This window comes from Strigops habroptila, chromosome 17 (assembly GCF_004027225.2).
Source record: "Strigops habroptila isolate Jane chromosome 17, bStrHab1.2.pri, whole genome shotgun sequence".
NCBI classification, from domain to species: domain Eukaryota; kingdom Metazoa; phylum Chordata; class Aves; order Psittaciformes; family Psittacidae; genus Strigops; species Strigops habroptila.
In genome coordinates, this window is record NC_044293.2 from 313,651 (window position 1) to 340,694 (window position 27,044).

A 27,044-nucleotide genomic window follows, 5' to 3' on the forward strand; every position below is an offset into this window, starting at 1 on the left:
TTAATCCCTGCAGCTCAGTGCTGCGGGCGCGTGACCGCTCTGAAGGAAGCCCCTGGCCGACACCGGCATTCCTGTGGGAAGCAAAGTCCTCACTCCTGCACAAGGTGCCTTTCGAAACCCGCACTTTGCTCGCTGAGAGGAGAGGAAGGAGCTGGAGGAGAGGGATCATCCCCCAGTGATTCTCATGCTGCCTGGGCTTGGGGCTGGCCAGAGAGCCAAGGGGGCAGAGGCGAGTGCTCAGCCCTTCCTGAGAAAGATCAAGAGGCAGGGTTGAGAGAGCAGCGTTCTTGGGTTGAGAGTGTGCCATGCAAAAAGCTGCGCACCCCATGGCTCCAGCCCGACCCAAATGTTGTGACTTGCCAGGCACTGACCTGTGTTCCTGGAAAGCCTTTGCTGCTTTGTGTTTTAAAGCAGGCTTTGGGTATTTGGACATTTCACTTCCTGGCAGCACCACAGAGAATGGGACAAAGCCATTACCTCGGGAGGGTCGGAAGAACCAGGTTCTCTCCCCAAGCCACATCCTACTGCCCACGTATCGCAGTGACACACAGCATTGCAAAAGCTGTCTAGAAATGACCAGTTGTCTGCTGGCTGGGAGGAACAAGAAAAGCACCGCAAACTCACCTGCTGCAGCCAAAGCACCCTGAGAAGCAGATTGGAGGTCTCCTCCTTCTCCTCTCCATCACAGCAATGGGGGACAAAGCAGAGCAAGCAGAACCAGTGGCTCTGCAGCATCCCAGGGCCCGGCCCAGGCCTGGCTGTTGGGGTCCCAGCAGTCCCTGCTGGTAACAAGCCCTAGGAACATCTGTCCAAGGTGCTGGGACAAAACCTCACCTGTGTGTGTGTCTGTGGGTCTCCTCCCTCCTCCTGTGCTGCTGACAAGAAATCTGTGCTTGGTCAGAGCAGAGCCAGCAGCAGCAGGTAGAAGGGTGTCATTACAACACAGGGTCATGGTATCAGCTCAATAAGCAATACATGTTTGAGTTCCCAAATTAATGAAGAAAACAGAGGTTTTGGCTGCAGGAAGGGAGCAGTTGTCCCTCCTCTTTACTAATTTAAGTGCAGGCTCCCTCTTCCAAAAGCCCCTGGGTTCCTGCAGTGGAGCTTGCAGTGGGAAAGGACTCTGAGAGATTCAGGGCTCGGGAGAGATTCTGGCATCAACAGTGAATGCAAACACTTCCTCAGGACCTGCCTCTGCCCACCTGCTCCATGCTGGGCTGTGCTCAGAGGCACTTAACGCGGATGGTTTTTAGCTAAAGCACATGAAACCCCTGTCCCGGTGGCCCAAGATGAGCCTGTGCACCGTAACACCAGAGTGGAGTCAAACCATGAAGGATGCATTTTCATTCTAACATAGAACAAATGCTTTTATTGCACTTTCAGAACAATTCTGCATAGTCTGAACAAACAGGGTCCCAACAACCACTGCAGCCCAAAAGCGAGTACAGGCGCCCACTGAGGGAAACGCAAACAGGGCACTTGTTTTACGGAACATCAACACAAAAAGCCCAGCACCACAAAAAAGGAGCCCATTCTAACCCTCAGTGGTTGTCAATGCTCATCTGGCACTGAGCCCCACCTGAGGGGAGAAGGATGTTTGAGGGGTGGATGTCCTTTGGATCCCCCTTAGCCAGGCAGAAGAGAATCTCTTCCTCTCACTGCTTTCTCTGAGGAAGACTCCTGTGTACCTTCTCCTGCCAGTTAAAACACAAAAGCCCAAAACCTGCTTGACTTGACCAGAATACTCAGCTGCCCACAGGACAGAACGGAAGCCACCCTCCATCCCTGCTTCCTGATGACACAGCCCTGGCTCCTGCTAGCAAGAGCTTGGCAAGACCTGGACTTACTGTCTGTGGTAGCTCATCACTCAGGATGATGTAAAGGTGTTGGACAGGCCAACAGCAGCTTGTGGCCACTCACCAGAGGAGTGGACCCTTGCTCTGCAGCTGTCACAGGCCCCGGGATCTGTGTCCAGGAAGCTGTGGAAGCAGAAGAACCCCTCTTCGTGTGGTAACGTTTTGTCTCTGAAGTGCAATCCTGCTTGTTTTACTGGTTCGTATGTACAAGGAGCAGAGCTCTGAACGCGAGCCACCCCTTCTCTTCCCGCTCCCTCTCAAGTGCTGCCGGCAGAGGATGCTGCGCCTGGCACCGCAGCGCACAGCCACAGACTATTTCACAGTGACGGTCGAGGCGCCGTGGATGGACTCCATGACGGCTGCAAAGCGGCTGCACAGGTCGTAGGGGGAGTTGGGTCGGATCTTCGGCGGCTCCTTCAGGACGATGACCTCGCTGGGGCAGTCGAGGAGCCGGGGCAGGACTTCACCCAGCCTCATCTGCAGCTTTGCTGTCAAGGGGAGAGGAGGAGACAGTCAGTGGCACTGCAAGAGTAAGATACCAGATGGCTCTGGGGCTGTGGGCTACAAAGCCATGATGGATGGTAGAGAATCATCTTCTGGCTCCTAAGGGCAGGGGTGAGTGGTGTTGGCCCCCAGCCCTGCCTGGGGCCCACAGAGCAGGGACACCCCAGCTGCCCTGGGGCAGAGCATCAGCTTTCCCAGTAAAGCCAGCTCTAAACCACCAAGTTCTCTTCAGAACACAAAGACCCCCTGGATCTGCTTCCCTATTCAGGCTTCTGCAGCTCTGGTCGTGTTTCTGGCCACTGCTAAATCCCCTTGCTCCCTCCTGAAGAGGAGTTCAGCTCTAGACACTGCTCTGCCCACAAAGCCACGACAAAGGTAAGGCCAGCACCATTCCCTACCGTCCATGTCTTCGCGACCCAAATAGGAGCACCAGCGGTTTCTCATGACCTCGATGGCATCCATGTCCTCTCTGGAGATCTCAAAGTTGTTCATGAGGTGCATGCAGGGGATGATCAGCTCGTTCAGGATGCTAATGCCCTCTGCCACACGAGCTTCTTCACAGCTTACAAACATAGATGCTGCCACCTCGTTCAGCTTCTAGGGGAGGAGGGAGAATCAGGGGACAGAGTTGTGACAAGCCAGCACAGAGCACAGATCACCAGAATGCTGTCAGGAAAGGCCACAGCTTGGGGACCCTCACTGATGGCCATGCAGAGATGGATAGAATCAGTGCCAGGTTCTGGTGGAACAGCCACCTTTAAGCACAGGATCACACCACAGAAAACAAACTGGGGTCTTGGCAACCACGGAGCATGAACTAAGAGCAAACCTCATTTTGATGCTGTTGTTTTGCCCCCTGAGGAATAGGACATCATCATTTGCTCGGAGAGAGCAGGCCGTTAATATCCCAAATAAATACTGGGGGAGAGGGACGGGAATGGACAGAAAACAATGTGACCATTGAGTTAACACAAGCATCGAGTTAAAAGCCAAGAGCACGCTCAGCAGCACCTGAACTTCCCCAAACACATGGCATGTTAATTACACGTGTTCCTAAAAGAGGACACCCCTAAAAGGGGTCTGACTCTTTGGGCAATGCCCATGAGCAGCCGTGAAGTGAACTGCAGCACGAGCTGCTCCCTCCCCTCCTCTCCAGGAACGAGCATACCAACCAGGAGACAATTCCTTCTGTACAAGGCAATCAGGGATTCGCTCACTCCTCTCTTGGTGCCTTTCTGCAGCAGCTTGGTGTTGCTCTGGTAGGCGTACACCAGGTAGGTGAGCGACTCCTGGTACCTAGGAGAAGAGTGTCAGCTCCCCTGCCAGAGGCTTGTGTCACCTCAGGAAACACTTTCCTCTTGGCCTGGATGGTAACTACCATCAGGCCCGACAGGAAGAACTTCATTTCATTGCCAAAGCCTAAATGAACAGATGCCCTCCGCCTAGGAATTAATGTTCCTTTTTGCCCAGTGTGCCAAATGAGCACCTCAGGAACAGCCCTTTAAAGCCAAGTTTGAGTACAACGTGCCCTCAGTGTGAACGTCAGCACTGACGCTTTCAGGATTGCTCTGGGACATTTGCCCTGTGAGAGCTCAGAGCAGTGCAGCAGCAACATGTTCACTTCATACACACATTTCTAGCCTCTACCCCCCTGGTGAGAAAACAGCAGACCTGACAGGGATTAGGTTAGTTCAGGGAAGCTCTAACACACTCTCACACCCTGCCCTCTTGGCAACCTGCCCACCTGAATTTGGTGTCTCATCACTTCTAACCCCCTCAGGACTCGATTCTGTCTCCATCCACAAAGAACTTCTGAAAGCCAGTTTATTTTCTGGATTGGAAAAATCCATTTCCCAATTACAAATACTTCACAAACTGGCAATGTCCTGCTCCACACTGCACTGCGTTCTTGTAAAATACAGGTTCTGAAACAGTAAGGACGAAACCAAGGCCCTTTTTTAAAGTTCTTAAGAGTCTAGAATGCTCCAAAGCATGTGTTTACACAAAATGAAATGTCCAATTCAAGAAAGTTTAGTTTTAATACAGGAGTCCAAAGGGGGCACTTGTTCCTGCAAACCCATCTCTGGGAATGCTTCACAGTGGATGAATTAGGGAGACCTCTAAGAACCTGACAGGCAGCTCAGCAGTACCTGGGCATATCTAAACTGCTAAGCAAGGCTGACTGTGGATTCCAGAAAGGGCTATCAGCACACTACAAGAAAGCCCACTGGCCTCAAGTACAAGACTGAAGACAAAGTGACCATCATGGGTCAGAAAGATGAAGTTTGTCCAAGTGGCCTTTACTGTCAGGCCACAGCTTATCTCGTCCGAACGCAGAGTTGAAGTGACTTACTTCCTGTTCTGGTACAGCTCCAGCCCTGTCAGCAGGTAAACGGACACCTTGCGGAAGAGGCTGTAGTCTTCGTGCCATCTCTGCGAGGGAGCAGAGCGTCAGCGTCACCCGCAACACACACACACGCTTCACATTCCTTCCCAGCGCCAAAGCATGTCACATCGTACCCTCTGAAGGGCTCAAACACCTCTCGTAAGCGACACATAAATCAATGCAGTGAACTGCACAGACATTCCTCCCAGCTGAGGAGATGTCCCGTGTGTTCTGCCTCCTGCTCAGCTCCCTTCTGCAGACACGCACTGCAGACACCAAGGAAGTGCTGACAGCCGTGCCAGCGACTGCTCCCTGCCTGGGCAGAGCCAGTTGTGACAGCTGAGGGATCAAGGGCTGCACTGGGGTCCCTTACCTTGTACTCCTCCATGTCGACATCGTCAGGACCGATTTCTCTCAGCTTTGCTCGCGCTACCTTCATGATGCTAATGGATCTGCTCCGTGCAAGCAGAGAGGAGACAAAGATCAGAAGAGTGGCCCTAAGAAAAGCCTCACCTCAGAATTAGGGCACAAACCTTTCGTCATAGCTGAGGTTTTTGTCTGCAAACTGCTCCAGGAGGGTCCGTTCCACGACCTGCTGTGGAGCGTTGTTTTGCAGAAAGTAAATGAGCACGTGCTGCAACCGGGCATCGTTCTGAGGGGTCGGGGTCTCCTTGGAAAGCAGGTAGAGCCGGGAGTATTCCTCGTGGAACGCCTGCCAACAAAGCACACGGGCTAACATGGGTACAGCTGCCTCAGGCAGCTCTGGCAACCCTCCTGCAAGTGCTCGCCTTGTAAAAATCAACTGCAACACGCTTGTATCTGTAGTGAGGTGCAAGACTACCTTGTGATTTATGTTCCTGTAGATTAACAGCACGGGTCATTTGTCTCGTGTGGCACACTTCATTCAATCTACCTACCTGTAAAATCTAACCCCAGCTTCAATATGCAGCAGCACTTACTCCTTCAGATCCCTGTGCTCAACACAGATGTTTCTCAAGGACACATTTTACAAGAGAGGTCACAGCAAGCATGTTCAGGACCAAGAAACAAAATTTCATGAGTGCTGGTTTATTTCCTGCCTAGACAAGAGATTCTGAAAGGCACCCAAATAAAGGCTACTTTGTGGTACCCAGACCGAGGGAACTGCTAATGCTAAAAGAATATGCAGGAGAAATAGTGGAAAGTAAAAAGAGAAAGGCATGTGGTGGTTTCTCCTGGGAGGAGGGGGGTTCTTTCTTACACGTTCTAAAAACCGTTTAGAACCCACGGATCTATTGTTACAGTAAGAGCAGAAACCACAACATAGGACAGCAAGGCTGTTAGCTAGAAGGAAAACTGCACAAATCATTCCCTCCCCATTCCTGACACGTCAATACAGCATAGATCCTTCCTTCTGTGAACATGGGTATCCATACGAGTAGATTTAGCAAGCAAATCAGATACCTTAACGAGCCCTGCTTCAGACCCATCCCGATCAAAGGTCTGGCGGGCTTTTGCAATAGCCAGGATGACACCTTGCATGGCTGGACTCAGCATCACCTACCAGGAAAGCAGGGAAACAAACAGGAAGAGGGAACCCGGTAACAGACAGGGAAAGAAGAGAAGGCATGGTGAAGAACAGAGAAACTTTCATAAGAGAAGGAAATTGCATGAATACAGGCAGAATAAGCCAGAGCTGCCATTTCCTGGTGTACTACTTACTCCATCAATCACATGCACTTTACATGCAGAAGGGGGCTTTAAGTGCTTAAAGGTCTAAAGGCTGCTTATTCCACACCTTGAGTTTGTAAATTCAACAAATGAGAACATAAAGCTCACTAGCCATGTGCCCTCTGGGCAAGTTAATCTTCTTCAGCCATGCAAAGGAGGGAGCAGTGCCTATGGTGGAGCAGCTCGTGGTGCCAGCTCCACACAAACATGTATTAAACGTACTCAAGTAGTAACAGTCACTCGTGAAAAAGACTGAGCTTCCACAACGCTGCTCGGGTGCGTATGAGTGGGGTTAAACAGGCAGATTCAAAACCTCAGCAGCCAGGTGCTGTAAGTCATGCTGTCAGCGGTTAACGTCTTTGAGAGAGGGCATGAAACTGTAACTGGAGACAGTGGAGAGGCTTGTAAATAGATTAATACAGCTGGCTTCAACTTTGATATAGCTGTGCCAGAATGATGACTACAGGAACAAAGTGCAGCTCTAAGGACTGGGTGCTTTTACAGGGCTGATTTTCTGGAGGCATTTGGACACAAAATTAGTCAAGGATTTGGTCTGGCCATCTCCATTCCCATAGTGGGAACAGGCGCTTTGCAAGCAGCAGTGTTTCCACGAGAGGTTGCTATCACTCCCAGCCTCAGCAAAGCTCAAAGCCAGCTAACTACAAAGCCAGAGGTTAATGACCAGCAGCAATCGACCCCTGCACTGCGATCTGTACCTCCTCATTATACCCGTCTGCATCAGATCTAACTGGAATCTTCCCCACACTGGGGATTTCCACCTCAGAGACCTGTGAGCTAGTGTGGGCAGCAGGCTCTGCTTCCTTAGCGTCCTGGAGTTGTTCTGCCTGACCTGTAAGGGCTGTTTCTCCCGGCTGGGCCTTCACTGGCTCTACCTCCTTGGGCTGTGGCCAAGAAGAAAAAAGAAGAAAAAAAGAGTAAGCAGCAGCAAAGTACAGGAAAGCAGAAGGGCACGGAGTGAACGTGGCACAGCTACAGCATCACACAGACATGGAGAAAGCAAGGAGACCACCACAAGAGCAGAGTGGGTCACGCCCGGGCCGGGCTCGGCTCCTACCTCGCAGAGAGCCGCCTCGACGCCGTTCCTGTCGTAGGTGTCGGCGCTGTTGGCGATGGCTTTGGCCGTCTGCTCCTGTGCGATCCTGGCGTGCTCGGAGGACAGGGAGCGCACGCAGCCCGACGGCTGATCTGTGCGGCAGAGCGGGGCTGTTAGTGAGCACAACCTGCAGCATCGCTCCCCCTCTCCCATAGCTTCTCTGCGCAGGATGGAGCAGCTGCTGCATTCATCCCACAGGTGAAGGCTTGTGCACACCCCTTTTCTGTGGGCCTGGCACGTGCCGCCTGGGATTGCCAAGTAATGCGTTCCCTCTCCAGAGAACAGCACTTGAAACATTTCCACTTGGTATTACAAGAGAAAAAACAGTCTGGCAGTGAAGTGAGAGTAGCCCATGACCATTAAATGAACAGAAAACAGCATTTCTGGTGACAAGCCTGGAAGGATGCACATGCAAAGCCAAGAGAACAGCCTCTCCCATTGACGGGACAGAACCTCCCCAGCTGCCTTTGCCACTTCACCAACATTTCCCAGGTAGTGAGGACTTTGTGCAAGGCTCCATCAGCACAGCGGGATTTCTGACCAGCTCATGTTATGCTACTGGTTTCTAACATGATTCACCAGTTCACATGTGGCGTTACCTGGGCCTGATTCAGAGGAGAGGTCCTGTGAGTCAGAAGCGAGTGAAGGCTCCATCTGGGGAATCTTGCAGGACTGCTCCTCCTCCCACTCCTCGGCCTCCTGCTCAAGCCGCCAGTTGTCCTCCTGGATGTAGTGCCTCAGCTCCAGTGGCAAGTCTTCGACTTCCTTCTGAAACTGTCCAACCTCGGGGCCAGCTTCCTCATCTGGAAGAAACAGGACTAGCATATAACAGAACAGAGTAGCAGGGCACCACCACTAGGGACTGAGCATGCTGCAATCAAACTGGGTGAGGCATAAATGGGGAAACCCCCAACTTTCTACTAGTTTTGTGACTTAGGATGTTTCATTAAAAATAAGTGCAAAAATAAAGACAAATCCCCAGCGTTATCTGCAACAAAACCCAGTTTTGTTCTACACCGGACAGCATTTACCACAGAGTCCAGAAGCAGCACTTGCTGATGCAGTAGATCAGAAACGCATCCTTACCCAAGGGCTACAATTGTACAGAGAATGGTATTTAAACTGCCAATAGCTGGAAAATTCACGACTCAGCTGGAGACATCGTACCTATGACCCTACACAGCAGATGAAGGTGGGGAACCGTGTGGATTCCATGGCATGAATGTCATCCTGGTATTTTTCACACCTTTCAGATCTACTTCAGCATTGCTTTTAAAATGGCACAAAACCCCAGTAGCATCAGCTTGAGACAACCCCTAAAATTTATCAAAAGCACATGGCAGTTATCTACACTGTAGATTTCTTGTGCAGCCATTGTAAAAGCATCTTTAAAAAACAACAAAATTGCACTAAATAGGAGAAAAAAAAAACCAAACCAAACCATGGGTTCGTTTCAGCAACAGAACTCTCATAGGCAGCCAGACAAAGAATGACCTCCACATCCTCATCAGCCATATTTAGTGATGAACAGAATGACAGTTCTCCATTGTTTCTTCTCTTTAATACATCAAAATGAACCACACGTGAAATTATTGGGTTCTTCCACAGCTGTTTGCCATGTATAGTGCCACGTGCACAGTAATTTCTCCACATAACTATTTATACATTGGCACTGCACACATACTTGCAAATCTAAGCCACTGGCACCAAAAACTCATGCAGCAGGAAAGGCTGCATAAAAATCCAGTCCCCTTAGGTTCAATGTAATGGGATCACTAAAAAACAAGCCAACGAGTCAGAAAGTGATAAAAACAGGAGAAAGAAAGCTGAAGGCATTTCACATGCCCTCATAAAAGAAACAGTCATATAAACTACAAGGAGAATCAAAGTGAAAACCACCAGCACTAGAGGCATGTTGAAAGTGGCAAATGGGGAGAGCCACGTGTTAACAACACACAAAAGTACTGTACCTACTGTCACCAGTACAGCTCTTTCCTCAGTTTACAACCCTACCAAGGATTTAGAAAGGAATTGAGCGTGGAGCAAATTATTTCACTTCTATCTGGGGTAAAGTTCTCTGCGCTGTCAAAGGACAACTGTGCCAAAGAGAAGCTGAGGAACGTAACGAGCACACTGGCTAGAGAGACACGGTGATAACTAAAGTGCGACTAACCAGCATCTCTGGTGCCAGTACCTGCCACAGGGCAGGACACCTCCTCACTGATGTACATCAGGCAGTAGGCACTGGCATTCCTCAAGCCCCCGAATGAATCTCTCTCCAGCTCTTCCCACGAGGATTCTGTCACGGAGATGTCGTTGTATTTGAGCCAGCTTTTCCGAGGCTGGTCGTAGATGAAGGCCCAGTAGTGACCAGCGTTTGCTTGCCCTTCGTGTACCAGGACTGCGTGCAAGCGATAGGGAACCTGCAAGTGCACATGGATGGTGTTCAGAGGGACTCTCAGTAAAGGATTTTCTCTGACATTTGTGCAAAATTTACAAGTATGTTCGTAGCTGTAGCTTGGTGCAAGACTCTGGATTCATGTGGTAAACTTTCCTACAGGGTGAGAACTGACTTATACAGGAAAAAGCAACAGGATTTTCATACAGAATCCTTTTTCTGCTTCACCACTGGGATTTTGAGATACAATAAGGTGGACGATTCCAACCAACAGCTACTAACAAAAACCAGTATCAGTAACAACACTTTAATATTTCCCCAATGCAGCTGCATTTCCTACCTGCTGGAGGAGAGGGTCACAGTATATTTGTTCAATGGACAGGCTGATTCTGGCAATAGACTCCTTCAGATCTGCCAAGAACATCACAAGTGAGAGAAATACATCAGAATTCATGACTGCTCATCATCCTATTCCAGCCGCTGTCACCTCAAAGTTTGAACCCTGCAGCAACTATCAAAGACACTTGACACCAGAGCTGAAGTGTGTACAAGATTATTTCTAATTCAGGGTGTATCTGGCTGGAGCAACAGAGGAGAAGTCAGGCTGGCACTCAACAGAAAGATCACGACAAGTATGTTTGGGGCCAACCTTGCACATCTTGCTCGATCTCGGTTCTCCATCGCTCTAGACAGGTCCGAACCAGGTTCAGCTCCTCCTCGGAAACCACGTGAGGAGCCGGATGCTCAGACATCGCTGCTGCTGCTGCACCAGAAGGCTGGAGAGGAGCACTCGAGTCTTGCTGCGGTGAAGAGAAAGCTCCATCTTCTGTCCTACTGTCCCCCCTTTCTAGTATGCTGTGAAGCAAAATCCAAGAGTAGAGGACAAACAAAAGCCAGAACTCTTACAGAACTCTGCAAGCACAGATCCACAACGAGCAGTTCTAAAAATCCCTTCCCTTACTAGAAGAAACTCATGTATTTACTCAGCTTAATTTAGAGTGTAAACCAACCATGCTGGCCTTGCTTGTAATAATTCAATATTGCAGTAATTTACTGATTGATGAAGCAAAAAAATTAGTAGCCTAACCAAAAAGAGCATATAATTTAACTCAGAATTGCTGCTGAGATAAGGAATATGGTGATGCTTTTGGAACAGGAAAAGGAACAGACTAGATGCAGCATTATATTTAAACAAAGAGCCAAGTCAGGAGCAAAGCAGTGAGCGATGCTTGTACGGGCCTTCAGACAGCCCAGCACCAGACAAGCAACCCGCTCTCAGGACACAAACCAGGAGCGTTGGGCTGAAAGGCAAAGTGTTCTCCTGCACACTGTTCTTACTTCTGTTTACTAACCCGTTTGGCTGTGAAAGCACATCCAAAACACAAGGATCGGCTTGGGACTGCAGGGGTGTTGTCTGAGAGCCCTGAGCAGGAGGAAGAGCTGCAGCTGGCTTTGTGGCAACGAATTCCAGCACATACTGGAGCATGTCGGGCAGCGGGAAGCGGGCTGGGCCGGAGCCGTACTTCATGTACCTACAGGAAATGCACGAACAAAGGATTGAGAGTGGTTAAACCCGAGGGGACAACAGAAAAGCAACAGGAAGGAATCTTCTGGGTCAGAATGGAGACGGTTTGAGCAGCGAAGGAAGGAGGGGAAGATCCAGCTGGTGCAGAGGGACAGGACTCACCCTCCCAGCAGCTGACCTTGAAAGCTTTGAGGCTGTGGGGCACTGTTCAGCAGCAGCCAAACACTGCTGTGCTATCAAGCATGTTTTAGTCACAAACTCCAACACAGGACCAAGCTAGCTGCTGCACAGACCATCAACTCCATCCCAGCCCATCCCTGCAGGATGCTGCACGTGGGCTTAAATGTGAACTGTTTTCACAACACCTCCCAGCCCCTTGCTGAGCACAGACCCCAAGAGGGCCACCGCAACACAGCACACCTCTGCCTGCCACTTGTTCACAGCACTGTCAGTTCAAGAGTGCAAACTGTGAGTAGGTTTAACGCCAAACAAAAGGAGTTTTACGCAGACCACCTGGTATGTGAAATCTGGCTGTCCACAATTGAGGTCTTTCCTATTGACCTCCTTCCTTCCCCAGTCAATAATGCCAAACCCTAAGCTGGAGAAGACCTCTAATAGAAAAAGTAATGTAGATTCTTTTCGGAACAAGCCCGCTCTGTTTCTCCCCTCCAAGCTTCTCTTCCATTAGAAAGCTCATTTAAATGGAAGCATTTGCAGGCTTCCAGAGGGTACAAAAATAAAGCTAACTACTTACCTTTCCAGTTTCTGCTGCAGAATCACCAGTTTCTCACTCAATCTCTTCATCTCTTCTCTCTTCATCTGAATAAGCTCTTTACTGCAATAGAGGTACCTAAGCAGAGAAGTACAGAGCCAGGTGAGATTTGTCTACTTCTAACATTCGCTTCTTTCGTAATTGTTTTGGAATCTTTCCCTGCTCACCTGCACGACCTTTTTAATGTCTTTAATGACAATAAAGCTTTAAACATTCCACACAACTCACCTGTCCATGTAAATGGTCTGGGGAAATTCTAGCTTGGTGTGAATCTTCTCAGGCTGTCCCAGTGACTGATTGAACTCGAATCGAGAGAGCTCAAAGGTCAGCACAGGCGGGAGTTTTGTAAACCAGCGCTGGAACAAAAGCACAGGTGCCCCCACAGGGACTCGGTTTAAGGTGGGCTGATCCTCAGTGGTTTCAGACCCATCCTAAATGTCTGTCTGCCTTTAAATACTAAATCAGTATCTATTTTCTTTATGGAGTGACTATTCAGAAAGCCAAATTTTATGAGATTAAAATTTCCATGACCATTTTACTTTTGTACAATAAAAACCCCTCACAATAGCTTTCAGAAAGTTCCTTTTCATTGCCTGATGTATCCAGCTTGATGGATTCTTAACGGGTCCAGCCCTGAGTTTTACAAAATTAGCAGACACTACACAACCTCTGCATGTCGGCTGAGAGAGCTCTTCTCCAATGCAGGTCACATGCAATGAAGAAGAACAAAACAGAAGTCCTCAGACAGTACCTGATCCCTTTCTTCTCTCAGTCTATTTACAAACTATAGGATTCAGGAGGGTCAGAGGAGACCCCCACTTCCTGCATGATTCACACACTGATTCAAAGAGCCAGGCTGAAAGAACAACTCTTGGTTGAATTTACACTTCCTCTCTTGCTGGGTTCACAAATACCTCCAGCACCCGCTGCCAGAAGTTTCCTTCTCCTGCCTCAGCATGCACCGCCAAGGCAGTGCTCCTGCCTGGATTCAGGATGAGCACACGCTAAGCTCATTTTCCTGTGCAGGATTCATGTCAGCTGTCCTGCCGCAATAAATCTGCCCCACACCAGAGCTTTCCAAGAAGCAGCCCATCAGCCCAGAGCAGGAATGATTTATGCACCTATTACCTAGGAGAAGGGCAAGTTCTCGTTAATCCCACTGATGCTCAGAGCTTCAGCACACTCACCTACGTTCTCAAAAGACAAAATGCACCTTATTCTCTATGTCCCCTATCATGCAGTCCTCTAGCCACGACACCCTGGGAAGTGAAATTAAGATGCACAGTGTTTCCAGTCAGATTTCTTAGAGAGAAAGCTGGAGCCTTTTCCTTCTATCTGTACAGACAACGATTAAAGCATCATCATGATCAGTCCAATTTCCCTTATTTTTGATTTGGAGGAACTAAAAAGCTTGGATTGAAAAGGACCAGTCCAATTAGCTCCCTACAGCCCTTTGTCTCTAGCATCAGCCTACAATGGTTTCACCTATGTGGGCTATAACTGCATCTGAACAGCTTCAGGTAGTAACTAGGAAAAGCAGAAACAAGCATTTGAGTCCAGAGTTGGGCAAGGCTTGCCCATCCCAGACCTCATTTCTCACAGAACTGAAATACCTTTCCCTGCCCTCTCTATGCCAGACCCCTTTGCTAATGTCTTCATGTAATGTCCCAGCCTTTCTCTGAGCTAACTTCTCAGCCGCAATTGCACATGCAGGATGCTGAATGTGATGGTACACCTCTGCTTTCCACTTTGCTGCAACTGAGTATTTTATGATTGGTTTGTGATTTGCAAGATTAAAAAAAAAAAAAAACACCACCAAAACCCACCAAACACAAGAGGAAAAAAAATCAGCAGAGAAGATAAAAGTGGAAAAGAGAAGAAAAAACAACAACAAACACACACTGTAATAGGGAGAAAGATACAAATTCCAAATGGCATACCATAGAGTTAAGCACTGTACTTTTACCCTCCGAAAATAGGGAGGCAGTGGTTCTCCCCCTACTCAGGTACAGGTAGGCTTCAACAGAAAGAGAGAGACTTTATCACACTTGCATCAGAAGCAGATGTTCACCTTTTCAATTTAAAACAACCTCCTCAAACTGGTTACACAGAACAACACATCTTTACAAATAAGCATGGACTTGGTGTCTCATCATTCATACATTTACATGAGACTCCACGTATCCAGAAAATATTTTGTACTCATTCTTAGGGAACATTTACAATTGCCTTTCGGAGCTGTCAGAATATACCAAGACACCCCTGTGCTATACATGTTGCATTCTCTGCAGCAGGCAACCAAAAGCTCAGCACAAAAGGTAGAACTAACCTCCTGCCTGTACTTGCCCGACTGAGATGCGGTCGCCTCCTGTACCTCTCCCTCCACCATGGCTCCTTCCAAGCACTCATTCAAGTCTCGATAACCATTTACCTGAAGGGGATACTGACCGAAGGTTTCAATCTTGGAAAAGGTATTGCCTGGATGACAGAAAGGATACAAAGCCCATGAGTGAAACTGAGAGAACAAAACACTCTGGTTAACTCAAAGAGTTTGTTGCCAGCACCAGTTAGAGGCACCACTTGCAAGAACAACCCACATGTAGCTGCCCACACCTCTGTCAGCGTAAGCCTCCTTACAACCAACTGCTTTCAAAACATGGGCACTTGCGAGCATTTAATGTCTTCAGAAGACAGACTTTGTAAATGTTATGATCCATTTTATCAAGACCATTTGCAAGTTTACAGAACTAGGCAGTTTCATTGGGAATGTGCAACAAAATCCTGCGTCATCGCCGCTATAAATTAAAACACTCAAAGGAGCTGAGAAGGGAATCTACCAAAGCCTCAACTCACCCTCATGGACACCCTCAGTCAGGAAAGTCCCATAGAAAAGCTGTACCATTGGGTTTTCAGACTTGTCCTCGGGGCTTCTGTTTCAGAAAGAAAAAGCACACATCCATTTGCTGCTGAAGGCTGCAGAAAAGCCCCAGTCATAATCTATGCCTTGGCCTGGGAACCTGCCTACAGACCCCAAAGTTTTCTATCCAAACACAAAATACAGAGCAATCTTCTCATACTCAAAAGCACATTATAACACACTGGCAAAGCAGGGTGGAGGTTACAGCACTACCTTTGGAAACGCAGTTCCAAACCCCCAGATCTTCCATGTATGCTGCTTCTGCTGAGCTCCCCTAAAAAGCTTATTTACCCTGCTAGCCATATGGGCATTGATCAAAGTCCTACGTACAGGAAATGTAGACGTAACACTTCATGAGCATACTTTGAGCTTAAGGAGCATCATCCTCAGGCAACAAGAAACTCTCATTTACTCCAAATTTCTGTGTAAAGCCCTCTCATTTATTAAGGCATCACATTTCAAATCTGTTTCTCCTCAAATCTGTTTCTCCTCAGCATCAGGTTAAACTCCCATGACCACAGAAAACTCACTTGACATTCACAGTGAGCTGGAATGCATCCTCCAGCCAGTCCAGTAGTTTGTGTGTAAATTCACTCACATCTTGCTAGAAGAGAGACAGAAGTCGAGAGTCAAGTGTACTAGTAACCAGCGAGTGCCTTCACGGGCTACTGGTCTCGCCACCCCCCAGCATACGACCCGAGCGGTGCTGCTGTGCCCACCCCACTGAAGGAAGCCTGCAGTTGAAGTGCTGATTTAGACCCATAATGAACACTCTGCTCGTCTGAAAACTAGATCAGAGGGAATTACTGCGATGGCTCCCCAACGGCCCAGCTGGCGCTGGCAGCGCGCTGCTACACTGCCTGTTTAATTAGCAAGCATGTACATTTCCCCTAAATGGCACAGGGACAGCTGCTTGTCGCTTGACAAACATGGGAAGAGGCCTCCGAAAGCCATAGTGGGATGAAGTGAAAGAGGATTATTGTGGCTGCAACTGCTGTTCTGAAGAATGCAAAAGGCTTTTCAGCGTGGTTTTACCTGCTGTTCCTCAGTGGATCTGAACGCACCCCTCAAGAGTTCCAGTGCTGCAGAAGGGTCTACAAACTTGCGCCGGGTCCCCAGCATTAAGGCAAACAAACACTGAAGTTCTTGCATGAATGCAACATTTCTTTTTCCCTGCATTGCAAAAAGAAAAGCCAAACCCTTCCTGCAACTCAAAAGAGATCATCTTAAACCAAAGTGCTACAGAACATCACACACACACACCTCAGGAAGTATGCTAACAACCAAGGGAAGAGGTGCCATTAAAAGGACAAAGCAGAAGGACATGCAGTGGCATTTCTTGGAAGCAAGAGGGATGCATGTGAGACACAAAATTAACCAAACCCAAACCTTAAGAGACAAAAGCATCAGAAGTAACACTTGCTACAACAGAAGGCAGAAGCTGGTGATTTTATGCATTTATTCTATCTGCATTTGAGGATTTTTGGAGCATGAAGAGCACACGGGAATGCAAGTAAAGCAAAGTCTCTTAAACAGCAGCGGTCACAAGCCAGAACGATGCAACAAGTGAAGGGTTATTCTCCATGTGCCTTTTGCTCTAAACATCTTCTAAGCACCTTCTGCTGGGCGCTGCCAGCAGGCACTGGGGCTAGGGAGACCCTCAGCCTGGCTCGAATACCAGTTCTTCTACAGTGCATGTGAACAAGCAAACAGTCTGGAGCTACCAAAGAAGCTGCATGGCACAAATTTCTCCCCACACCACAGTTAGAAGCTCTAGAAGAAAGCTTTACGAGAGGCATCCGATTTATTTTCTACAGTGATTCTGTCCTTGAAAAGCATTTCCCAAATTTATCTTTAACACAGCCTGACAATTTGGAAGCCATTAACACAGGCACAGGGATCTCAGATGGCCCCAAATTAAATCTGCTTAGGGAAGGAGCAGAACAGTATACTGCAACAGAGGGGAACTTTACAGTGTCTCTTGATGAAAACTTACAGTGCGAGTGTGACAGCCTTCGAGCACATGCTGTGGGAGAGAGTACCCAAGGACCAGCCTCCGAAATTCTGGCAGCTGAAACAGAGACTGAAAGGAGAACAGAGACAAAGAGCAGTCAGTGTCTGCGAGGATTCGACTCACTGCCCCAGTGACGCTCTTACCCAACAGCTTTCTCGTTAACTTCTAATTCTTCGATGGCCTTGTGTTACTAAGTAAATCTTCAAGTGAGCAGTCTGTGTGCTGGACCTGCACATTTGTACCTACCAGGGAACAAAATCTCATCCTGCCATTTCTGGGAGGTACATATATATATGTAAAACCATTTTAGGAAAGAGTATTCTATTTGCCATAGGCAAGCTTAGGAAAAGCATCCAGGAACAAGTCCCAGTGAGAAAGGGGCCCATCTGAAGCTTCCTTACTTCCTCTCAAAGCTGGAGACATGATTAATGTCTATCTGATGATGTGAAATGTTTAGAAGCGACCAATCTCCTCAGCTCCACTTACTGCTGTCCCTTCTTGCTCAGGTTATCACTAATAATATATGCTGCCTTGCTGCTTATGCGATCCAGCATCTATGCCAGCGTATTCCATTAACTGGAATACGATACACTGTGTCTTATGGAGCCAACAATAACTGCAGTAAAATTAAATTATCAGTGCACTTTGCCAGTCCAGCTTCTGTCATTCAGTAAGCATTTGGACATCACCACACCAAAACCCCTGAGTACGTACACACAGATTATATGTATCTCTATCTATAGTTACACGAAGTCCATTTAACTGCTCTTGGCTCTTTCTGTGCACGCCCAGGATAAATCACAATCGTACCAAATCAAACCAGAAGTCTCACTTGAGCACGGTCACACTCACTCATCCACAATGAGCTCATGATGACCACTTCACAGAGCTGCTGCACATTTATTTCTGACTGATAAACACTTTGACTCCAGGACATCCAATTACCTGTATGACAGCACTAAACCAACACGTATTTCCAATGTTTTTCATGCCAACAGGCCAGTCGCCCACTCTTCTCCAGCCATTGTGCTTGGGGTTCTCTCCCCAGACTTCACAGCGTTTTCTTTTGGAACGGCTTTTGTTTTCAGCAGAATGTGCTTCCTGTGGCCTGCACAAAAGATACACACCATGCTGTGAAACACCATCTCACACAGGCTCTCCACAACTACAGTTGCACCATCCCCTAGCCATGAATGGGACACTAGAGCTGGGTGCTGTCAGGTGACACCCAGCACAATGGGCAGCAGATGGCTTAAATGACTCCAAAGTCAGATAACAACATAGGCATGTTTTATTTTGCGAACTGGCTGCACACAGAACTGGTGGCCTCAGTCATTACTGGAGACAAATCTGACCCACAGTAAAAAGGAGACAGCAAGGTACTGACTGGAGGGAGGTGAATCGACACGTGAGACTTCAAGGTGTTTCTGCAATAGGTGCTGTAACACCAGTACAATCGACTAGGCCACCCTGAAACCTGCTCTTCTTCCTACTTCAACCATCATGCTGCAGTGCTGCCCCAGACATAAAGGTCAATTACCCAGAGGCAGTCATGACCCAAGCACCTTCTAAAAGCAGAAGGCATACATCTGGTAGGCAATTTCAGTTCATTTTGCAGTAAATAACTTAAGAATCCACTTATGATACCCAGGAAAACCAAACCCGATTCATGGAGCCACTGACCTCTCGGGAGCATCCCTCTCTACAGCCTGAGTTTTTGGTGATTCCAGTGGTCTGAAGGTGTCAGTCGCACGGAGGTCGTCTTTGTTGTTTGAGGTAAGTGCAGTAGTAACATCTAGAAGCAGAGGCAGTGTTCAATTTTCTCTTTAAAAGGAACTTCTAGAAAATGTTACACTTTATCAATATGATTTTTCAGTTGATATGAGCGGCATTTTCTAGCTCAGGCTTTAAATACAAATCCTTGTGGCTTGGATAATGCCAGGGAACCTAAAAAGCCACTGAGTGGGCTGGATGAGAACAGGACAGACCTTGCAGCTGCCTGCTGGCCAGATTTCCTTACAGCCAAATTCAGAGCTTGAGGGAGCATTGCAAACCTCTTGAAATAATGAAACAGGCACTTCAGCTGCTGCTTGTATTTGCTATGCCCTGGCATAATGCTGACAATTGACATAGGATTGCAATGAAATCAGCATGATCACAGAGAATTGCCTTCCTCCACTCGTGTCAAGATGCTCAGCTACGAGCCATTTCACATCCTAGTTATACAGGGAAGGAGAAGAAAGGGAAAGGAGTCATTCTGGAAGAGGTGGAAGCCTTACATGGCACAACAAGGGGCAGACGCACTGTTCCGGGTGTTGCTGCGAGGCTCCCAGCAGAGACATTTGGCACTGTGAACCTGCCCGGTGATGATATCACTTGGGAAAGCTCCAGTTAATAGATGTGTCATTAGCAAAAAGGCTTAAAGAAACTATTCTCAGCTACCTCAGTCCACAGTGACACTCCTCACATCTGAATGTACCAAACTGACAGCCACTTCTGCCAATACCCGTAATGTTTATAGAAACGGTTTTCACGTAGTCAAATTGCTGGCTCAAACATTTTAAGTTTCATCAAAATGTGACAGCAAACACTCAGTGTGCCTGCTCTGCCAGCAGATGCTGTCGAAGGCAATGTATGCCTTGACAGGGATTCCCTTCTCCATTCTGCTTGCTCTGCTTTAGGAGCTTTCTGGGATTTCTGTGCTAGCCAAGACCAACTGTTTAGAAGGAGGGTAGCTTTGTAACTATGATGCATCATCTACAATCTCTGTTAAACCCCTGGTAAGTCACTTTCCTCCAGGGATGCGCTGGTGGAGGCAGGAGGACCCACATTTCCCCTTCCAGCTCAGGCTGGAACATGTGAACCCACAGGGGCGAGCAGAGGTGAAGGACTTACTCTGTGGGAGCTGTTTGCCCACTGCGCTCCCTTCCCAAGCGGATGGCTCTGCAGCAGCCACATCCCTAGCTGGCTCCTGGGCGTTCTCCTCAGTCAGGAAGGTGACTGCTTCCATCAGGTCTCCATTAGCAGCCTAGCAGTATGGTAAGGGAAAACAAATCCATAGTGGCAGGGTTATTTCATGCACGCTTGCATGGCATTTAATGCATGTGGGGTAGAGACAGACACACTACCACCAGCTGTGCTTTCCCTGGCCACGGAGTGAGCTACCTGCTGGTGCCAAGCAGGAGTAAAAACCCAAAAGAATGAAGGCCAGAATGTCTCTGTCAAAGCACTTTGGCTTTGTTACTAGACAATGTAGACTCCACTAACTAATTTCATTTTCCTAACAAGAGATCCCCTTACAAGAGTCACAGTAGGCCTGAAGCATGACAAGGCACTCTGCTGCCAGGAGACACTCCCAGGAATCAAACTCTCTGTGGATTTCAAGACCTTACCAAGTGTCCTACCAAGCCAGGGCTTTCTTCAGAGCAGCACTATAGGCTTTAAATGTATTCTAATATCTTCTGGACATTACTGCTTAATGAGATATTTAAGGATTTTGGTAAACAAACCTCTCTGTCTATTATCAGCACAAGCCACATCCTGCTGCTATGTCTCGAGGAAAGGGATGGGATGCACCTGATGATTCCAGACTGATGTGGTTGCAACCACTTTAAGATCACAATTTCTAAATCCCAAAGCATGCACCATGAGAAGGAATCCCTCCAGGCAAACATCGCTTCTCTCAGCGCCTGAGATTCCCATGTGCCCTTGCATTGGAGCAAAGACTGTTCTGGTGACAGACAAGACAACCACCAGCCACAAAGCTACTGATGTTCCTGCAGCTGTTCACAACTCCCACAGCAGTTTACATGGAGAAAAACCTCCTCTGACCTGCTGGGTGTGTGTTTACCATCCCTGGATAACAGCCCTGTGGGAGCAGAACTCCCAGGAAATGTTTATGAAGTTCTAGCCCAGCATACATTGCTGCAGCACAGGTTTTAAGGTTCATTGCTAGAACAATGAACTCCTCCCTGCTTAGCATGGGGCTTTCACTTCAGATGCAGGTGAACACCCCTATGAACCCCAAAACCACATAGACAAATGCTGGCCTGCCATCCTCGCCTGCCTCACAGGTACACCTGGACAAGGCACAAGCGAGGGGCAGAAAAGCAACGAGGATTTGCCCACCACACTCACAGGAAGCACAATACTCCACACAGCACACACTGAATCGCTGTCACAGGATGCCCACCCGACTCGTGCGCTGTGTTTAGAACTTGCCTGACTCTCGGGTCTCCTTTCCACACAACAGTGACAACAGGCACCAACCTTTAGAGCCGCATGAAGGAAAGCGGAGTCTTGAATTCCTGTGATCTCTTTCAGCTGGTCTAAAAGCATCTGGCAGTCCTATGTGCAAGAAATAAAGAAAGCTTATGTGAAAAGGCAACCAGGACAGACATCAAGCTGTTTCTGCAAGGCTTGCCGAGGGCTCACCGGAGTATTGCTTCTTCCTTTCCCTTTTACTGACAGCTTGACACAAAAACCCGCTCACACTTGCTTGATGGTAACACCAACAACAGCTTCAACATCATACTCAGATCTTCCTCCCCTAAACCTGCAGGCTGAGGTTCAAGCCGTTGTACGCCCACGAGGACGGCAGCAGGCCTGAGAGGAGAGGCTGTGGGATGCTGGGCACCTGCGGTGGGAAGGGGCAGCCCTCCTCCTGGGAGCCCGGCATGTGCAGCGGGACATATAAGGAGGCTGCCCGCCGCCAGGGCATCAGCGAGGGGCTATTTTAAGACTGGCTGCACATGCCATTTGTGCATGTCATTTCTCACTGACAATGAGGTGTCAGGAGAGGGGCCCAAGAGGCTGCGGTCGCTTCTCCTTCCCCCACCACGCAGCCGCTCGAGGCCCGGGGAGAGACTCACTGAGGCCCTAAGCCATGGTCAACAACCTGTTCTTTAGCTCAATCCCTTAAAATAAACGATGACAGAAACATTGTTTCCCAGATGCAGGAAATCTCCACAGCCTCGGCTTACGACAGATGCAGCCCTCCCAAAGGAGCCCCCTCCAGCAGCCAGCCCCGATGCCATGGGTCCCACCACCTCCCTTCCATGACCACTGTTCAGCTGCAACACCGGTATCCCACGGGAAGGATGTTACAACAGGAAAGCCAGCCAGGCTGCATCATGTCTGCCTGATTTATAAAGGCTATCCAGGACCTTGCTATCAGCACAGGCCAGTGAATCCCAGCTCCTGAAGGTCACGTTTAATCTTAACTGGACGGATAAATTCATGTTTCTACTTATTCTCATCATTGGGAGACAATGTAAGATGCTTTCATGCCACTGGAGCTCGGGTTCCACCCAGGTACCTGCTGCTTGGGCCAGCCACCCATAGTGCTGACAGATGCTACTCCATGCACAAATACCACAAAGGCAGCATGCAAGAAAGTGCTAATGCACAAAAGAGTCCTACGCTGTTTTCTGATGGGAGCTCCCCTGACAAGTTATTCCCACCTGAAATCCTACTTTTGCTCAACTTGTACAGGACGTGCTGGAAAACCTCAGGCCCAGCTAGCAGCACGGCTAGGAACCCCATGCCAAGGAGCCGGGGTACAGGGCTCAGGGCATACATACCTCCACAAAGGCAAAGCACTGATATCATGTTCCTAATTCTGCTGCCTCAGTGAGCGGCCAACCCCACCAAAGGCCGCAGGGCACGTTTTTCCACTAGAGCAAAGAACCCTGGCTAAGAAACCGTGCTGCAGAACGAGATCTGGGGCAGGACAGGGCATGATTTCTGTGCTCCACCAAAAGCAGACTCACAAAGTACTGTAACCACAAGAGCTAATTACAGATCTGCTGCTCTAAGCTACCACCAAAGGTACTAATGATTTCCAGCACAACTTAATTCAGCTTTTGAGGAGGAAGGTTTGTGTTAACAGTGGAGAGCTCATCCTGTGCAACCAGTTGCGAGGGGCAGCCCACAGAAACCACTGGGAGCCACGCTCTGCACAGCAACAGTGAGCAGTTTTCGGGGAGCACATGTGGTTTTGTTGCTCTGACTGTTCCGGCTGGGGCTGTTTGAGGTTACGGACCGCAGTGCTTTAAAACAAGCTCCAGAGCTGGTAATTAACACCAGCGTGCTGCCACTATTAATATAAGCCACACGGAAAAACCAAACCAAAGCTCTACCTGCCAGAAAAATAACAACCTGGACCAAAACACTATTAGTATTAAATTACAGCAAGAGGAGAGGAGTGCACAACCAAGAGGCTGAGAGGAAGGAGGGCACTGGAGGTGAGAATTCCACGCTCGGCCAGCGAGGGATGGCACAGAGAGCTTTTGCCCTTTTCCTCACTCGAAGGTGACTCACTGGGCTCAGAAGTAGTTTGTTTTGATGTGAAGCTGGAAGCAGGGAAGGTTCTGAGTGTGGCAAAGGAGCTCAAGGGGGTTCCAGAAATAACGGCAAGCAAAGAGCAGGAGGAGGAGGAGGAAGGTGGTGGCATGGAAGAGGCTCGCAGAGCCACAGCCTTCAGCCTCAGCACCTCAGCTGATCTTTTTATCGCAGCAGGAAAATGGATTTGAAGAGGACTAAAACCCCAGAGGCAGCAGCAGGAACAATGCCGGACCAAGGCTTTTACCGACCAGTATCCATCACGGGAAGAAGCAGCGGCCGGTGAACAACTCCTCCACCAACACGTGGTCCTGTGTGTCGTCCTGACATCGTCCCCATGCAACCGGGAACCCGCAGCCGCACAAACGCCTCTTTCAAACGCATAACAGGACTGGTGCCCTCTTCCCACTCCCGCTGGCCTCTCGGAGGCGCTTCCCTTGCATCCATCCCAAGATGCCACAGCAAAGTGCAAATACCGGTGTAAAGCTGGAGACAGGCCGGGCTGCCGTCCCCGTGAGCCCAGAGCACCGCGGAGGAGCAGCGAGCCACGCTCAGCCCTCCGGTCCGGGTGCTTTGGGAGACAACTTAAGCAGAGCCCTGAGGGTTCAGAACAGCCGTCTGTTAGTGGGTGGCAGAAGGCGCTGGTTTAGTGATGGGGAAAGCTGGTTACTGCCCTCTGCGGAGGGGGAAGCCGTGGCCCGGAGGCCACCCCTGCCCTTTCCGGGGAGCACCCCGCGCCCATCTCTACGCACGGAGGCTCCAAATGCAAAGACAAGGGAAGCCGAGCGAGCGCCCAGGAGCTGTTTCAAATGAAACCGCTGCAACACGGTGCCTGCTGCGGGGCGCGAACCGAGCACGTCACCCTGCGGGCCCCACGGAGGGAACCCGCACCCGGGGGCTCCGGGCACCGACCGGGGGCCGCAGGCCTGAGAACCGGGGGCGCGAGGCCCGGAGGTGCCAGGGCGGGGGGTTTGGGGGTACCGAGCCGGCAGCAGCCCCGGCCCCGCTGCGGCGGGAGCTCCCCCCTGCCCGCTTCCCGCTCCCCCCGACCGCCGTCTCACCGCGCCGCCGCCGCCGCCCGGGGCCTGCAGCTCGGCCGTCATACCGGCCCGAAGCGCGGCCAGCGCATGCGCCCGCCCCGCCGCCTGCTGCTGGCGCCGCCCCGGTCCCTGCCCCGCCGCGCGGTCCCACCGAGCATCACCCGCCGCGCCGGGCGTTTACCCCCCGAGAGCCGGCCCCGGGGTGCGTGTGTGTGCCTGTCTCTGCCCATTGGCACACGGAAACCGGTTAAAACACTAAAATAAACAAGTTTCATTTTAAACCTATCTCGGTCCTGGCCGCCCTCCGCGGGCGCGGGCAGCGGGCACCTCCCGCACGGGGGTTTTCCCAGGGGACTTTCCTACCTTAGAAAAGGAATTAACCCTAAAAACTCTGCGCATCCGGCTGCAGAGAGAAACTCAGCCTCGTACTTGGAGCGCCAGGTTTTGGGGGGGTCTGTGTGTATATTGCGTTTAACAGCCTGATTAATGCCACGGTGACTAATAAGGGTGCAGGACAGACACTGGCAGTTTGTTTGCAGTCAAAGCTCCGTTAGATCCAATGCAAGGGCTGGTACACCCTCAGGTGAAGACCTGCACCTCCCTCCCTCCCTCCCTCCCTGTCCAAGGGCCTTTCCAGGCAGCCTTGTCCTAGCAAAAGGAAGTGATTTGCACTGTGGGTGCTTTAAAAACCTGAAAAAACCCCAATCTGGAATGGTGTATTAGCACCAGGGGAACGGGAGTGGCAGGGAACATCAGTGGGTGCTAAACACTCACACTTGAAACAGCAAATGATCTGCGGAAAGAGGAATTTCTCACCTGGAGTTCCAGCCTCTGCAGCAGAATGAGGGAGGTTTCACTGCCCCTTGGTCACATCCTAGCTCCGGGTCTCATCACCCACAACTCATGAGTTTGCCAGGCACAGCATCCGTGTGGTTTCTCCGCAGGGATTCCATTCCTGTTCTCAAGCAGAAACAGCGGGAAGTTTTCATCTCCCCTTTGGCATAAAACCCACCCCCAAAACAAGTGTCTCATGCCGGGCTGTCTCCAGCTCAGCACCCAGGAACAGAGGCACCCCTAAATTCCTGCTTCCTTGTAAAATCCTTGGCTGCAGGGTGGTCAGGACACGATTCCCTCCACGCAGCCTGGACACATTCTCCTTCCCCTTGACACCCAGAGCAGCAGCCCAGCCATCAGCAGCACCCTGCACACAGCTGAGCACATTTGCTGATAGCCCATCTCTAGCCACTATCTCCTCCAGGGCTGTCCCCATGCGCTGTGCAGCAGTGGCCGACCTTTCTGGCCCTCCCTGCCTTGCTTTACATCTCTGTCTGCCTTCCCTCCCTGGACCAGGAGCATCCCCTGGACCAGCCATCTCGCCCCAGCACCCTGCAGACCAGCTCCCCTGTCCATGCTTCTTGGGAAAGGAGAATGTCTTAATTTGTGGGAGCCTAGACCAGGACTAGGACTTGCTGAGGTGCCCGGGCAGAGCCTGGCTGCAGGTTAGATTCCAATGGAAACGAGAGGAAAGAGGCTTTTTGCAAGACCTTTTCAGGTGTTTTGCATTCAAAGCTAACAGCCTTTCTAGCCCAAATTAACCTTCCCAATTCACTTGAAAACCTTCTCATTTTCTCTGGAAAATGAAGGGAGAAATACCTGTAATGGCCAACTTGGTTTTATCCAAATCCAGCCTGGTTGTGCTGTGGTTTCTGATGGGAAACGTCTCTTAAAACTACAGCAGAGCAGAAGAGCTAGGATGAGAGGTGAGAGAGGCAGACATGAAGGTTTTACACTGCAGTAGCTGGCGTGTGTGCAATCCCTGCTGCAATCCTACCTTTGAGAAGGTGTCACACAGCCAGTGCAGCCATAGCGGCGCTGGAGCCCAGTTTCCCTCTCCCAGCCAGCAAGCCTCCGGCACATGTCTCCTGTAAAAATGAAAAGGAAAAGACAGTCACACAAGACTGAACACCGGGCAGGTCCGCTCTCAGCAAGGCAATTCCTGCCTAACCTTGGGCAACATCGTGCCTGCGATGTGTGGCTGCTGTCCTGCTCGGGATGAGCTGGATCTCCTTCATTAACAGCAATTGGCTCCAAATTCCTTCATGTGCTTATTATTACCTGGCTTTAATGGACAATGAAACAGTGGCAGAATATTGCTAACACCTGAAGGGTGTCTAATGGGGAAGAGGACTGGAAAGAAAGTGCTCCTCTTTCTTCACTGAGGGATTTAAAGGCATCAGGCTCCTTTGCTGGTGAGGTGAGATCAGGCTCAGTACTCGCCAAGGGTGATTTTTGGCCACTCCACAGTCCATGGGCGATGCACCCCTAGCATCATCCTCCTCCTTACCACAAACCTCACTGCCCAGCAGCACTTGGCCCCTATGTTCATGGTCTGGCACTGCAGACCTGAAATAAAGCCCTGCTGCCTTCGAGCGTGGCGTGAGTCACCCTGCAGCTGCTTCACCTTGA

At 49.7% G+C, this 27,044-nt stretch overlaps 1 protein-coding gene across 7 annotated transcripts; it reads right to left on the reverse strand.

Annotated features, from left to right (window-relative positions):
- Positions 1-1,340: 1,340 nt before the first annotated feature.
- USP28 (ubiquitin specific peptidase 28) lies at positions 1,341-26,515 on the reverse strand. 7 transcript variants are annotated; one of them, XM_030505655.1, is made up of 28 exons: positions 26,410-26,515; positions 26,232-26,326; positions 25,395-25,533; positions 21,466-21,543; positions 20,092-20,224; positions 18,880-18,991; positions 18,142-18,304; positions 17,179-17,265; positions 16,218-16,355; positions 15,713-15,786; positions 15,119-15,195; positions 14,595-14,743; positions 12,494-12,621; positions 12,248-12,343; positions 11,321-11,500; positions 10,618-10,823; positions 10,309-10,379; positions 9,744-9,993; positions 8,170-8,373; positions 7,532-7,662; positions 7,245-7,358; positions 6,190-6,285; positions 5,280-5,458; positions 5,120-5,198; positions 4,714-4,793; positions 3,533-3,656; positions 2,759-2,957; positions 1,341-2,344 (listed from the first exon to the last, which is right to left on the reverse strand). In XM_030505655.1, the coding sequence occupies exons 4-28, from the start codon at positions 21,532-21,534 to the stop codon at positions 2,169-2,171; spliced, it is 3,315 nt and encodes a 1,104-aa protein (XP_030361515.1). In that variant the 5' UTR covers positions 21,535-21,543; positions 25,395-25,533; positions 26,232-26,326; positions 26,410-26,515; the 3' UTR covers positions 1,341-2,168. The 7 variants fall into 7 exon arrangements, with proteins under 7 accessions (XP_030361515.1, XP_032776232.1, XP_030361518.1 ...); XM_032920341.1 differs by having other exon boundaries at positions 26,232-26,307; positions 26,410-26,497; XM_030505658.1 differs by lacking the exons at positions 25,395-25,533; positions 26,232-26,326; positions 26,410-26,515 and adding exons at positions 14,206-14,282; positions 24,600-24,667.
- Between the last annotated feature and the right edge of the window lie 529 nt (positions 26,516-27,044).

Bases quoted from the DNA above. Each gene is read 5' to 3' on its own strand.
- USP28 (XM_030505659.1), bottom strand. From the start codon at position 24,641: ATGACGGCCGAGCTGCAGGCCCCGGGCGGCGGCGGCGGCGCG. The intron at 18,992-20,091 runs GTAAGTCCTTCA...CTCTGCTTCTAG, and splicing joins GGGCAAACAGCTCCCACAGA to ATGTTACTACTGCACTTACC. The intron at 12,622-14,594 runs GTTAGTTCTACC...CTTTTGTTCCAG, and splicing joins CGGGCAAGTACAGGCAGGAG to CGCTGGTTTACAAAACTCCC.